This window comes from Cupressus sempervirens, chromosome 2, assembly GCF_028749045.1.
Source record: "Cupressus sempervirens isolate cs-2001-9-10 chromosome 2, ASM2874904v1, whole genome shotgun sequence".
NCBI classification, from domain to species: Eukaryota; Viridiplantae; Streptophyta; class Pinopsida; order Cupressales; family Cupressaceae; genus Cupressus; species Cupressus sempervirens.
In genome coordinates this window covers 412,751,875-412,766,633 of record NC_143119.1, presented here as the reverse complement: position 1 = coordinate 412,766,633, position 14,759 = coordinate 412,751,875, and the positions used below count along the sequence as shown (strand labels likewise).

Below are 14,759 nucleotides of genomic sequence, written 5' to 3'. Positions count from 1 at the left end.
GGAGACAAAGTTACTGCACTAAAGTTGTGATGGCTGCTATTGTAAATATGACCATATATGTTCACATGGCAATAAACAACTCAACGAGTTTTAAATTCTACCCTACTCTTTGTTGATACATAAATAGACCTAATCATTTTCAAATTCTATCATACTGTTTGTTGCTGCATAACTATATCTAACAGGTTTCAAATTATATGCAATAAGAGTGTAAATAATTCTGAACACGGATGGTGGTTTTATCTTGTAGTTATAAGACTTTAATTGTTGGAGATAATTTATTTGAGATTATTCTTTGACTATGTGTGTTTGAAATGGCATTTCACGAATAAAGAACTCTTAGGCTAATGTTTTGTTATAATGACCAGGAAGCTGCCTTGCAACTTGGAGTACTTACATCTGAGGAGTTTGATGAGTTGGTTGTACCGGAGAAGATGCTTGGGCCATCAGAGTAATCCCTCTATTAGCCCAACTGTTTGGCGGGGTTCTCATAAATTTTGATATTAAAATATATTGTAATAAATTTGATAACCAATACAGGTGAGATATTTGTTTCAATCTTTGAAATTTTTTCCTCCAATTTATTGTGGAGAACAGAGATCAGCCTGATAGGCCCGTAATAATGTTTGTAGCTTCCATTCAACTAAATAAAATCGACCCTTGATTTCTTTAACTGACCTGATTTACTGGGTTGTGGAGTACTCCTTTCCAAGTAGTTCAGATCTGCAAATTTTTAGCACAAATTGTTATTTATATTGTGCACTAGTTATGACTGCTTGTCCCCATTTCAATTATCTTTTGAATTGTAACATTTGAAGGAATTTTGGCCTTTCAGGCCACAAGCAGGCTGTGACCAACCTATAAACTGGATTGCTTAATAGTGAACATGGCCTGACTGAAACCTGGTCATCATTCTTTGATGTTGTGATCCTCAAAGGTTATGGAAGCTGCCAAACTATAATAAGCATGAACTTTTGCAATTTGTTTTTATCAATTGTACCAACCTATAAACTGGATTTCTTAATATAGTGAACACCCTGGCTGAAACCTGATAATCATGCTTCCATGTTCTGATCCTCGAAGGCTTTCGGAGCTGCCAATTATAATAAGCATGAACTTTCTTAATTTGTTTTAACTTTTATCAAATGTTCCAACCTATAAACTGGATTGCTTAATAGTGAACACGACCTGGCTGAAACCTGATGATCATGCTTCCATGTTGTGATCCTCAAAAGTTATGGGAGCTGCCAAATTTATAATAAGCATGAACTTTTTCAATTTGTTTTATCAAATGTACAGAGATAGGCAGATCAAATGTCATGTGGTGACTGGGCGAATTGGCTCCATAGTGTAGACTATGGCTTTTTCCTGAACTCATTATTGAGAATGAAACACGACATTCAAATTTATTGCTGATATTCATGTTCGTGTAAGGTCTGCTTCGAAGGTCAGAACATAGATTTAAAGGGATATATCCATACAGAGCATCAAACAAATAACAAAAAGAGAATTTTCCTATCCGTCGAAGATTTTGTGATTGTTAAGCCATTCAAATCCAACAAAAGCAAACACCATGAGGTGATATTTACATGCAACTGATCACTGCTTTTGAAACTTATAAAAACATTTAGAGTGAATATTTGTCATTTGGGTTTCCTTGATTATCTTGAAGGAATGAACATCTTGGATTTGACGCTTCAGCTTAAACCTAAGTTGCCGGTACGGATTCTGGTTTGGATGCGGGTTCAACATTCTGGTTCGAAATTCGTCCATTTTTTTTTGGTCGGGTACGGGTTTGTTTTGGGTTCATCTGTGTATATATATATATATATATATATATGACTTTTAATGAAAGAGAGCACCAAAGATGACTGTTAATGAAATTGTCAGGTCTTGCAAAGGACTGAGAGAGTACTGTACTGTATGATTTCAATGACTAAATTGTGAACAGAAAGATAATAAGTTTGCACATGTAGAACTTCTGAATTAATGAAGTATATTTATTAGAAACATTTTTAGATAGTATAAACTTTATAACCTGTTATCTTCAGAAAGCCATCAAGTACCAATAAATTTTATAACCTTCTGTCTTTATAACTTTATGTACCGATAAATTTTCCGAACAGTATCGATGGACAGAGACACCCATAAAGAAATAGCTATAAACTTTATGTAAAATAAAAGTGCAGGGATCATGTGGACCGCATGAAGAATGATTTGTAAGTTTTACTTCAGTGGAAGAAAAATGTTCATTGGCCATCGCTTCATCAAAGGTTCGTGTTAGCAGCAACATAATCATGAGAGAACGAATCTGCGGTCAGTAGAAACGGAAATTTATATTAAATGGTGTTTTAAATTTGTCGCGTACGCCTAACAAACTCGGAAGAATGGTTATCGCACACGTAACCTAAAAGCAAAAACGATGAAAAAAATAGTAATGAAAAGAATAAATTTTTTATTTAAAGTGGTCCACATTTACAGGTCTTTCGCACAGCATTCATTTTGGGCACGTCATTGCTAGCGAATGCCTGGCAAAAATCGTTGCAAATTCGACCAGGGTCCATCTTGGTGAATATGCAGCGAATTCCTCAGGAAAAAAATTAATTTGAAACGATTTCGATTCGAACCTTACCTTGACACAAATCGACTATCGAATTCTAGTGGGCATGAGCGAATATGGTAGCTTAGGGTTAAACTATTACGGCTCAGTTAAGTAAATTAAATTTTTGATTTATAGCCCATTTAGGAGGTTTCTTCTTTCCATGCTTTTTATATGGAGGATTTGCACTCGTACTTCTACTCTTTAACTTAGGAATACATTCCAAATTTTCTTCATGAAATATATGATGCATTTTTGCAAAATAAAGAAAATCATATCCTCTCCAGCTTTTCTGAGCAGTTTTATTTACTAACAAAAAACTAGTAATTGAAAAATCTATATTCTACTGAAACAGAAATGAAACCCAATAGCTTGTACCACATCAATTATCATAGTCGTGGAAAATCTCAGTTGAACTCTAATGTCTTGTGTTGAGGTTCTGCAGCAATTGTCTTATCAATGCTATCAGACGATTCTTTGGAATTTCTATTTTTTTAAAATTATTCCCCTTCTTAATAGCTCTCCCCTAGATGTCCCCCCAAAATGGCTCCCTCGTCTGTATACCCAAAATGCACCCTACTGTGCCTTGCTATCCCTTTACTGGAAACTTGGGGTAACATATTAAAATATTGAATATGTTTGACATACATTTATCAGTTCAGGTTTATCTCCTGGCATACTGTCCACACACTTTTTGTTGTACATTTGAGCTATATACATTGCATGCTATTTACAAAGTTTCATGGTGAGGGATGTGGGGATGGGCTTTAGAGACAGGGAGATCAAGGGCCTAAATTGGAGGATTTCAAGGGGACTATGGGGACAAAGCGACTGGGGTGTGAAGCTGATATACCTATTGAGGTGAATTGAAACTTTCAAGGCAAAATTAGCAAATTAACATATATGTGAGTGCCCAATGAAGGCAAAGAGGTTTTCACAGAGTTAGGTTGCAATCAGTATGTAATAGTATGTGCTGTATAGCAAGCCACCTGATGGAGTTGGCAGAAGTGGTGTTGTGGTGGGCAAGTTTCCTCCAAGTCCCCAAATCTTAGAAATGTTCCTCTACTAGGGATGTGAGGGGAGCATGTCTCTGTGGAAAATATCCCCCACCCGCTGTCCTATAAAAGAGATTTGAAATCAGATTAACAAATAGAAATTGGATCGGATTTCACATGTTCAAAAGTCAGGGCTGTTGGACCAAGTTGCAACCTCAGAAAGTGATTCTGTCAAATTATCGTTGATTTATGTGAAGGCTGTAATAAGATATCAAAGTCTCTTGGCCAATGATCATGGGAAAAAAACGTTATTATATAATTATGTGTTAAAAAATGCACACAAGTTATCTTCTCTCTTAGTTTTAGTAAATACTATACCAAACAACAGATTGACAATATATCACTTTAACTGGTTCGAATGCATTATTATTCACGAGTTAAACTTGTAGAGTTGCTATACTTGCAAGCAAGAACTAACAACTTCCCCACACATCTGAATACAATGTGTTCTATTATTGACTAGTACAACTAAATAAAACATTATGTGAGATATAATACATCTGTCATGGAAAATTACAGATCAATGTGTTCTATTATTGACTAGTACAACTAAATAAAACATTATGTGAGATATAATACATCTGTCATTGAAAATTGCAGATCAATGTAACTACTCTTAAAGATAGGATAATCCATCTGTTATTCAAAAGTGCCATGGGATGAAAGGGGTGACATCCCATTGTTGAAAGAGAAAAACTTTCTTATTACCCAAACTGTATAATTAAATGAAGGCTTTCACATTTATTTTTTATTAGATTCATAAAATTTGTGGGTTTTGTCTCTTGTTCTATTTGTTTGGGTAAGAAAATATACTTATTTGTTTTTGTGCATTTCACTCTTGCCTCTTAAGTAGACGAGATTCGATTTTGAGTGCATTGCAAACTGCCCAAAACATTGTACATGCCATGATAATTAGTACTTTTATGCTTTGTCCCACAATGCTTTGTCCTTGGAAGTTGGTAAGAACAGTTCTTTCCCTAATAGTCTTAAGAACCTCACTAAGGTAGTGACTGATGCTGATGCAATTACTGAGGCATGAGTCTAAGTTTGGGGCTGTTGACACCAAGTTTAATGGTCTGGAAGCTAGGGTGACCAGTCTGGAGACACCTTTAAGAAAATTGGGGAGAAGAGCTATAAAATTCTCAAGGATTTCGTGTAGCATTTGAAGATCTTGATTGAGAAGCTGGATCAAGTTAACCAGGAGAAAGCAATTGTTCAGGTGATGGATGATAAGGGTATGAGCCCCAAAGATGCTTCAGCTGGTCTTGGTAAGAGAATTCGAGCAAGTACAAGGAAGAAGGCACTTCACGTGAACAAGGATATTGAAGATATTAAAAGTGCAGCGATCTCTATGGATCAACTGGAGCTGGAAGTGGTGGAGCTTCTGAAGAAATTTGTTTAATTCTGCTTTATTTGTGTTTTCTGCTGTCTCTAGCTTGTGTCTGCCTGTTGGCCCTAAGTTGGCTCCCAGTCTTTTCCTGGCTTTTGTCTGTTTTAGCCAGCTGCTTTGTTTTAGTGTCATCATGTACTTCCACATGACACTATGCATTACTTCTCATGTGTTTCCATGCATGTCTATGCATAAGTTTAAGATTCCAGAATATATAGACATGACAACTTTAGCTATGCAATTTAATGCCAACCTGCCATGCAATGCAATGCTAACTGTTGATTAATTTAAGTCTTCTTGTGTTCAATTTATGAAGTCTTTAAGTATGTTTAATTGTTCCTGCATTATTCACGTGATGGGCCTTCAAGGGATCTTTACATTTGGTCAAGGAAATCTTTCAATTCCGAAGGTTTGATGGAATGATTGTCATTGATGTCAAAGTTTCGTAGTCGAATCTTTCATATTAAGAAGCAATCATCCTAAAAGTCTTAAAAGAAGCAATAAGAATGTAACAATCAAATTATGGAAAAGACTGAACAACAATTATAATAGTTAAATTAAAAGTTGAATTTGATTGAGAGAATACTGATTCCATTAAGAAGAAAAAGCGTGTTACCATGGAGTTGGTCCACATATAAACCTGCACTTAAAATTTTAAAAATTTGAATTTCCCTTGATTCCCGAACTTCATTGAATTGGGTTCATATGGTCCAGTTAATTCACATCATACCCAGTTTGGTTCAAGAACAAGCTTCAAAACATTTTGAACCAGTTCAAACTGGTTCGACTGGTACAAACAGGTTCAAAAGGTTCAAACATGTTCATCCCAGTTTGCAGGTTTAATATGGTACAAGCTAGTTCAACGGTTAAATGGGTTCAAGAGGTTCAAAGATTCAGAGTTCAAGTTCGATGGCTAAGTTCAGTGGCCTAAATTGGTACAATTGGTGCAGTTAGGTTCAACTGGTACAAACTGGTTCAACAGGTTTGAACAGGTTCAAATCAATTCAGAAGGTTTAGGCAGGTTCATTATGTTACGATACAGTTCAAGTTAGCTCAACTTGCTTCAAGCAGGTAGTCTGGTTCACACAGGTGTGAACATGTTCAGAAATGCAGGTTCAAGTATGTCAAAAGGTTCAACAAGTTCATCTTGGTTCAAAGGTTTGACAGGTTCAAACTGTTAAACTGGGTTCAACAGTGCAGGTTCAAAAACAGAATGGTGAAAGAGGTAAGAGAAATAGAAGCTGAGAATCTGAGACTCAGAGAAGTAGAAGGGGGAGCGCCTGTTGAAGATGCAATAGCAGATAATGATGAAGAAGGATGTGAAGGTGGCTGTATCCACCAAATGGATACAAACAAAGATGGGAAATATAAGGCTAGTACTGGCAACTTTATAATTCTGATTTTATGACAGTCATATAGACCCTTACGTAGTGGCCTGTAACTTTTGACTCGAGCATAATTTTGCAAATCGCTCCAGTGAAAAGGAAGACAATTAAGATTGCGCCAACATATCCGAAAATCAGCAAGATCCAATGACAGGATAAAATTTGTGTCCCCTGTACCCGAACCTACTTTTGCTGTTAGAATTATTTTTAATCCGCCCTACACTAATGTATTAATGTGTCACTTGTCTAAGAGTCCATGCGTACACTCCATGTGGAAGATAGGTATTTGGTCTTTCATGATTTTCATGCTTGTAAAAAAGTCCAAGAAGATGAGAAGGCAAATGAATTCCAAGAGTCAGTTGTAAACTGAAAAGAAACTGATTGAAAGGGGAAATAAGTAAGGCTCAGAAAGCCAAAAGGAGGGTTACATGTTTCTCTTTCTACAGACTTCATGCTACAGTGGGAATATTTTTATGTTTAGGTTTCCATTTGTACTACAAGGGGAAGAGATTATATTTCTAGTTTTGATTGTAAGTGCAGGGGGCAAGAAAAGGTTTTGATCTCTTTTTGCGTGTTTCAGAAGAAGACATTTCTATGCCAGAACTTTGAATCTGGATTATCTATCTTTTGTTTGTTATTGATCTTTGAATTAATGCAACGTTCTATGAATTTAATCTTGTCTTATCTATTAGTGAATTTGTTTACTACTTGGTCTTTGAGCCTAGAGTATTCATATTCCTAGAAGGGATGGATATGCTTCTCTCCTCCTTAATTCTTTGTAAGGTGAAAGTCAGATCAATGCTATCCTAAGCTTTTCTTTATTCATGCAAAATCAGGGACTCTATAATTTATATTGCATAATCTTAGAATAGAGGGTTTCATTGTATATAATGGCTTTGGTTGCAGCACAACCATGGGGAGCCTGTATTGGGCCCTTTGCTTTGTCTCAATATTCATATTTACCCAAGGGGTCAAGAGAAATCATCCCCAAATTTGATAGAGGCAAAATACAAAATCCAGATGACCACATCAAAGCAGTTACAGTTGCCTATGGGATTCTCAGCGTGCAAGAAGAGAATGTCTTTATCAGATTATTTTCCAGTAGTCTCATTGAGAGTGCTGCTGAATGGTTTCAGAATTTGCAGGATGGTTGTATCACTTGTTGGAATGATCTTGAGGTAAGGTTTCTTCAGATATTTAAGCCTGCAGTTGATGTTGGCAAGTTATTAATAGATTTCTTTCAAATTCAAATGAGGAAGAGTGAAAGTATGAGGGATTTTGTATATAGATTCAATAGATGTGTTGGGAAAATTCCTCCAGTCTGTCCACCAACTGAAAATAACCAGATATGCATCGTTATTGCTTCTTTAGAAACTAAAATTCAAGTCCAGTTAAAGCTCTAGAAAATGCATAGTTTGGAAGATGCTCAAAAAGAAGCTGCAAAGATAGATGATGCTATGCTGATTAGTGGAATGAAATATAAGAATTCAAGCTATGTGAAGGCAGCACAATCTGAAAATTATCATAATCTTTATCCGAAAAAGAGGCCTCTACAAAATAAGGTTGAAAAGAAAGAGGAAAAACCTTCACCCCCCTTTCTTTTTCATCATCAAAATTTAACGGTTTTCAATGAAAGAGACTTTTAGACACCTGCGGTTGAAGTTAGATTTTCCAACATTGTAGGAGCTTATTGTTTGCATGTTGAATATGATGATGAGCGCATCTCTCAGCCAACTGATTTGGTGACTTGCTTTGTTGTTCCTCCTATTGAGAAGGAACTTGCTGATAATAAAATTAATGAAAATCTGTCAATGGCTGCCCCTTTTCCAGAATTTGATTCTTTTATATTTGAAGCAGCTAATGTCATTCTAGCCATTGATGTTAATCCAAGAAACTTGATGGATCAACACAAGCAAGTAGGGATCGATTGAGAGAAGATAAAAGATATTCCTCACCCTGACAAGCAGATAGAATATGAGGCTTTCCCATTTGATTACACACCACATCAAGAAGAATGGTTGCTACCAGAAGCATTGGAGGATCATGAAGACATTCAAAGGAAATATGAAGAAAGTTTATTCATTTTTATGCCATCATATACACAAGATGAAATGGAAGTAGTCCAAGTGGAATATGAGGATGAAATGTTTAGTAATTATCTGGTGTTGGAGATATTTAGCTTTGAAGAAGAACTTGGAAGTGTATTCATTAAAGACAAAATTTCAGTGAGCCAATCTTCAGGTTTTGAAGAAGACACTCTAGACATGTCTCTACCCAATTGTTCTCTTGTCAAAGGCATACCTGATTTTTCTGAAATGGAGGATCTTGGTGTTGGCAATATGGACCAGCTCATTCCAAATGATGGAAGAATGTTGCAGCCAGAAATTTATGATGCAGAATGACACTTTGAGCCTGGTATATTTTAAAAGAAACTTACACAATGTGTTGTTATTGAGTCTTTTCTTATGATTGCTGCAGATGTTGCTGGGAATGATATATCTTGCTTTTCATCCACTTTTCTGCATTGGGAGGTATTTCTCAAACCCAGTCAATGGCTTTGCATGAAGTAGTCGGTCACCTCCTTGAGGGTATGGGCTGCTTGCCCTATACTTTGTAAATAAAATATCTGTTGTGCCTTAGGAGTAGCTTGTTTCAGTTTGCTTCTTTTTGTCGTGTGTCTAGTAATGGTGTTGTTAGTTTTGGCTTGTAGTTGCCTTCCACCCTGTCCGCAAGCGGCTCATTGCACTTCTATTGTTTTAGACTCTATTGACCAATGGTGTCAGGCACTCATCTTTTTAACCAAAGATTCTGAAGGTTCTCTTCTTTTCGCACGAAAAACAACCCCCCTATAGAGCCAATGTTGGTGTACATAAACCCACACTTAAAATTTTAAACATTTGGATTTCACTTGATTCCCGAACCTCATTGAATTGGATTCATATGGTCCAGAAGTTCACATCATACCCGGTTTGGTTCAAGAACAGGCTTCAAACCATTTTGAACCAGGTCAAACTAGTTCGACTGCTACAAACAGGTTCAAAATGTTCAATCAGGTTCATCCCAGTTCGTAGGTTCAATATGGTTCAAGCTGGTTCAAAGGTTCAAATTTAAAGTTCAAGTTCAAAGGCTAAGTTCATTAGCCCAAATCGGTACAATTGGTGCAGTTAGGTTCAATTGGTACAAACTGGTTCAATAGTTTCAAATTAGTTTAGAAGGTTTAGGCAGGTTCATAATGGTACGATACAGTTCAAGTTAGCTCAACCTGCTTCAAGCAAGTACTGTTGGGTTCACATAGGTGTGAACTTGTTCAAAAAGGTTAAAAAAGGTTCAAGGATGTCAAAATGTTCAACAAGTTCATCTTGGTTCAAAGGTTCGACAGGTTCAGATTTTTAAACTGGGTTCAACAGTGCAGGTTCAAAAGAAAAATGGGGAAAGAGGTAAGAGATATAGAAGCTGAGATTCAGAGAAGTAGAAGGGGGAGTGCTTCTTGAAGATGCAATAGTAGATAATGTTGAAAAACCTTAGTTGTCGATTTGTGACACGAATCCGATTCGGGCATGTGAATCAAATCCGTGGATTCGAGATTCTTTTTTCTCCAATTATGACTCGTGGATATATATATATATATATATATATATATATATATATATATATATATATATATATATATATATATATATATATATATATATATATATATATATAGACACACACACACAAAAAGAAGAAGAGAAATATACATAATTCTAAAACTAAATCATTTCATAATATGAATCTATTATTCAAGTATGTACCTATGAATCGAGTATACTTGATAATTAATCTATTTTCACGATTATACAAAAAATCAACACATTCACATTGAATTACTGAAAGTGAAAGTTTGTAATATTCAAAATATAGATCATTAAACTTAAAAGTCTGTAACATGATTTACTCATAAAAGAGTCAAGACTAAACTTTTTGATTTAATCATCAAATGGATTTTCAAGAAAATCTGCATTAGAGGGGTACTGATGAGCTGCAAGTGCTGCATGTGTATCAGTAGAGGAACCCAAACCACTAGTAGTAGAGGGGATTGTGAACTCATAATCATCCTCATCATCCACATCAATCAAAGTGGATCTAACAAGATCTTGGATGGTCATATCTAAATTAGGATTCTCGAGTGCTACATCCCAAAGCTTTTCAGGCCCCTTCTTGTACATTGGATCCTTCTATGACAACAAGCACAAATTGTTGTGAATGAACACAAGGTCTTCTACCTTTTTTAGAGCCAACTGATTGCGTTTGATTGAGTTGATAAATGAGTAAGTACTCCAATTCCGCTCAGCTCCAGAAGAGTTGACAACCTAAAGAGAAATAAAAAATTATCAATACAATAATCAAGATAAATTCAATGAATTGATATTGTTAACCTTAAGCTTAAGAAATCAACTTTAGGTGCTAAATTTTACCAACTTACTTGGGATAGGACCTTTATGGCAAGAGTTTGGAGGTACATGAATGCTTGCCCATGAAGGCACCATCATTTGATGGCATCCATCTTGCTTTGGTTGGCTATAGCAATAGGGTGCAAATTCTCACCTGAGATGAAGGCATCAAATTTACTCCTCACAATTTTCGTAGTCTCTGGAACTTGGAATATTTTACCTAGTGCCCTCTTATACCCATTTGCAAGCTCTGCATCTCTAAATGGTGGCAGTGTACTTGGAAGTCGAAGTACATATGCACTATAGTACTTGGGGATAACAAAAGACAATTGAACACTATCAAATATCAATAGCACAAATTTTTGGATAACCTAAGCACAAGCATTTGATAAGCACTACAGTACTTGGAGATAGAGCATATGCAAGGAGGTGCAAATGTGTGGTCATCTTGTTCCATTGATGATGAACAATTGTTTCCACCTTGTTGTAAAGGGTGTCCTCAGGATCATTCTCCCTCCTCTGTATTACCTAGGATATGAGATATGAATAATAAATATAATTAGTGATTATGTCAATTTAAACTTTAGAATCTAGATATCTCTCAAATAAACAATTGTTGTAAAAGAGTGTAGAACTTACCATTTTAATTTTTTCCAACATAGTGTCCATGGAATCATAATTATCCCCAAGACATGGCTCATCACTGTCTTCAAAGTGAAGCATTGCTATTATTGGATCGGTGGCTTCCAACACATAAGTCACATGACCCCACCAATCCTCATCTAGTATCATTCTTCTCATATTTGAGGCCCTTGTTGTATTGGAATTCTTCCAAACACCCCATTGGGGGCTAATGACCATATGTTTCAATGCTTCTTGTACCTTCACAAGTCATCTCAAGACGATTGTGTGAGAGGCAAAGCAGATTTCAGCAACCTTAGAACATGTTAAACTCAAGTTAGTAATACATTTAAAAATTAAAACATGTTAATGTAAACAACAAAAATAATAATTATGGAATCTAATAATATATAATTGAATATTAAATACACAAATTTACCTTCAATAATTCTAAGTCCAAGAAATTCCTAAAAATTGCTTGTGACATCTGGCGATTTGTCACAAACATTTGAATCTCTTTAGCTTCCTCATATATCATTTTCACCCAATCTATTTCGGTGCCAATTGCTTTCATCACCAAATTGAGAGAGTGGACGGTAAATGGTGTCCAAACAATATGATCATATCTAGACTCTACAATTATCCCTGTAGCCCTGCAAACTTTTGCATTGTCCGTAACCACCTGGACAACATTATTAGGACCCACTGACTCTATGACATCAATGAGAATGTGTGAAATAAATTCTGAATCTTTTACTTGCCCTTCACAATCAACTGCCTTAAAGAATGCTGCCCCCCATAGGGCATACAACAATAATATTGATCAATGGACAGTTTTCACAATCTTTCCACCCATCCTAAATAATAGACACACTCGATTGAACTCAAGAATCTCTTATTAGTTGAAGTTTAGCCTCTACAGATTTTCTCTCATTATGTAATATGGTAGTGCACAACGTCTCATAACTAGTTGGTCAATAACCACGGGGTGCTTCATTTATTGCTTGCACCATCTCTCTAAAATAAGGTATCTTACAAAATTAAATAAAACACAATTTTGCAATTAAACAACGTCCAATTTTGTGATCAACAATGTCTCTCATTTCATTTTGGAACGCCCTATCTAGTGGCCCTCTCTTGCGGGTGAGCGGAGATGACTCTACATTTTCATCATTTGTAGTTGGCATATGCAAAAAAAATGTGTTCTTGTGCTTGTTTGATCGGATGGTGGTGCTGGTATATTTGTTCTTTTGGAAGCACCACATTTTGCTTTTGCAACTACTCTATCAACATCTTCTTGTTGTTTTGCTAACGCTTCTATTTGTGCAGTTGGTAATCCCTTCTTATCACTACCCTGACAAATGTTAATTCTTTCACCTGTAGGGCCCAAAAAATGTAGTTTCATTCTAGAATAGGAGCTGCTATGTTCTACATTGCAATAGTTACATTTTCATATGTATGCCCCACCCCCAGGACATTGTGTGACTCTTGTTGTGTGTCTCTGTAAAAGAGACCCCTTATCAATTTTGAAGCTTGGTGATCCAGCCCCACCCATTGAGCCTTGACTACTCATTGTTCTATTCTTGCACTCTAGAAAAAAAACATGAAAGAAAACCATACTTCACACTTACACAAAAACTTGAAAATTTGGAAAACTAGAAATTTAAATAAATCAATAATCTATTGAAGAACTTAAGAATATGGTTGAAATGCATACTTTAAACACTTCTTGCAAGGTACTTGGAGCTCCACAACCGATCTCCTTCAAATCTAAGCACTTTACTTCAAACTAGCAACTATGAGAGAGAAAATGTAAGTGTAAATGAACTTGCATAATGACTTAGAGGGTCGGTTTTAGGGTTTGGACAAGAAAAAACATTAAAAAATTTGATTGAGCCCACTTTTAACCTTTTTCATGCCTGCTTTGATGCGGATTTGTGTGGATCAGGGCAAGATCCTCGATCCTGCATGTGGATTCGTTAGGATCCCTAAACCGGGGATCCTTACAGATCCACAAGCAGGATCACAGACCCTGCCCAGATCCTTGCAGATCCACGTGCGAATTCGGACCCGAATCCGGATTCAGGGTCTGATACGCGAATCTGGTAACTAAGTGAAAAACTCAAGGATGTGAAGATGGCTGTAATAAATCATAAATCCACCAAATGGATACAAATAAAAATGGGAAAATAAGGCCAGTGTTGGTATCTTTATAATTCTAATTTTATGAGTCATATAGACCCTTACACAGTGGCTTGCAACTTTTGACTTGGGCATAATTTTGCATATCGCTCTAGTGAAAAGGAAGACAATTAGGATTGCACCAACATATCCGAAAATCGACAAAATCCAACGATGGGATAAAAAGTTATGTCCCCCTTCCTGGACCTATTTTTGTTGTCATAATTATTTTTAATCTGCCTAGCATCAACATTACTTTATTTTGGACTAATGTATTAATTTGTTACTTATCTTAGAGTCCATGTGCACACTCTTTCATATGGAAGATAAGTATTTGGTCTTTCATAATTTTCACGTTTGTAAAACCTTGAGTCCAAGAAGATGAGAAGGCAAATAAATTCCAAGAGTCAGTTACATAAACTAAAAAGAAACTGATCAAAAGGGGAAATAAGTAAGGCTCAAAAAGCCAAAAGGAGGGTTCCATGCTTCTCTTTTTGCAAACTTTGTGCTATAGGGGGGAAGAGTTTTTTTGTTTCTATTTCCATTTGTACTACAAGGGGAGGAGATTATATTTCTAGTTTTGATTGATTATTGCAAGGGCAAGAAAATATTTGATCTCTTTTTGTGTGGTCTGGGAGAAGACATTTATATGCTAGATCTTTGAATCTGGATTATCTGTCCTTCCTTTGTTATTGATCTTTGAATTAATGCAGTGTTCTATGAATTTAATCTTGTCTTATCTATTAGTGAATTTGTTTACTACTTGGTCTTTGAGCCTAGAGTATCCATATTCCTAGAAGGGATGAATATGCTTCTCTCCTTAATTCTTTGTAATGTGAAAGTCAGATGAATGGCCTTTGTAGCATTTCTTAGTAATTTGTTTTCAGTTGTTTAGCTTTTTCTTGCTTTCCAGTTAAAAGCATCTCTATTTGTAGTGTAGTGGATTCTTTGGAAATCTTACACGGTGAGCTGTACTCAGATAATTCAGAGGAAGATTATCAATCTCATGACAATCTATCCAACTGTTAGTGCACTTAGGACTTTGTTGTGGCATTTGGAGTCAATGACAAAGTTTTGTATTTGAAGGCCAAATTT

At 36.0% G+C, this 14,759-nt stretch overlaps 1 protein-coding gene across 4 annotated transcripts in view; it reads left to right on the top strand.

The window, feature by feature from the left end:
- Positions 1–673, top strand: part of LOC149572858 (fumarate hydratase 1, mitochondrial-like) — a 94,821-nt gene extending 94,148 nt beyond the window's left edge. For all 4 annotated transcript variants that reach the window (XM_089813934.1, XM_089813931.1, XM_089813935.1 and 1 more), the window contains one exon: positions 369–673. In XM_089813934.1, the coding sequence (XP_089670060.1) occupies positions 369–455 (87 nt within the window). In that variant the 3' untranslated portion in view covers positions 456–673. The remainder of the gene's footprint in view (positions 1–368) is intronic.
- Positions 674–14,759: the final 14,086 nt, after the last annotated feature.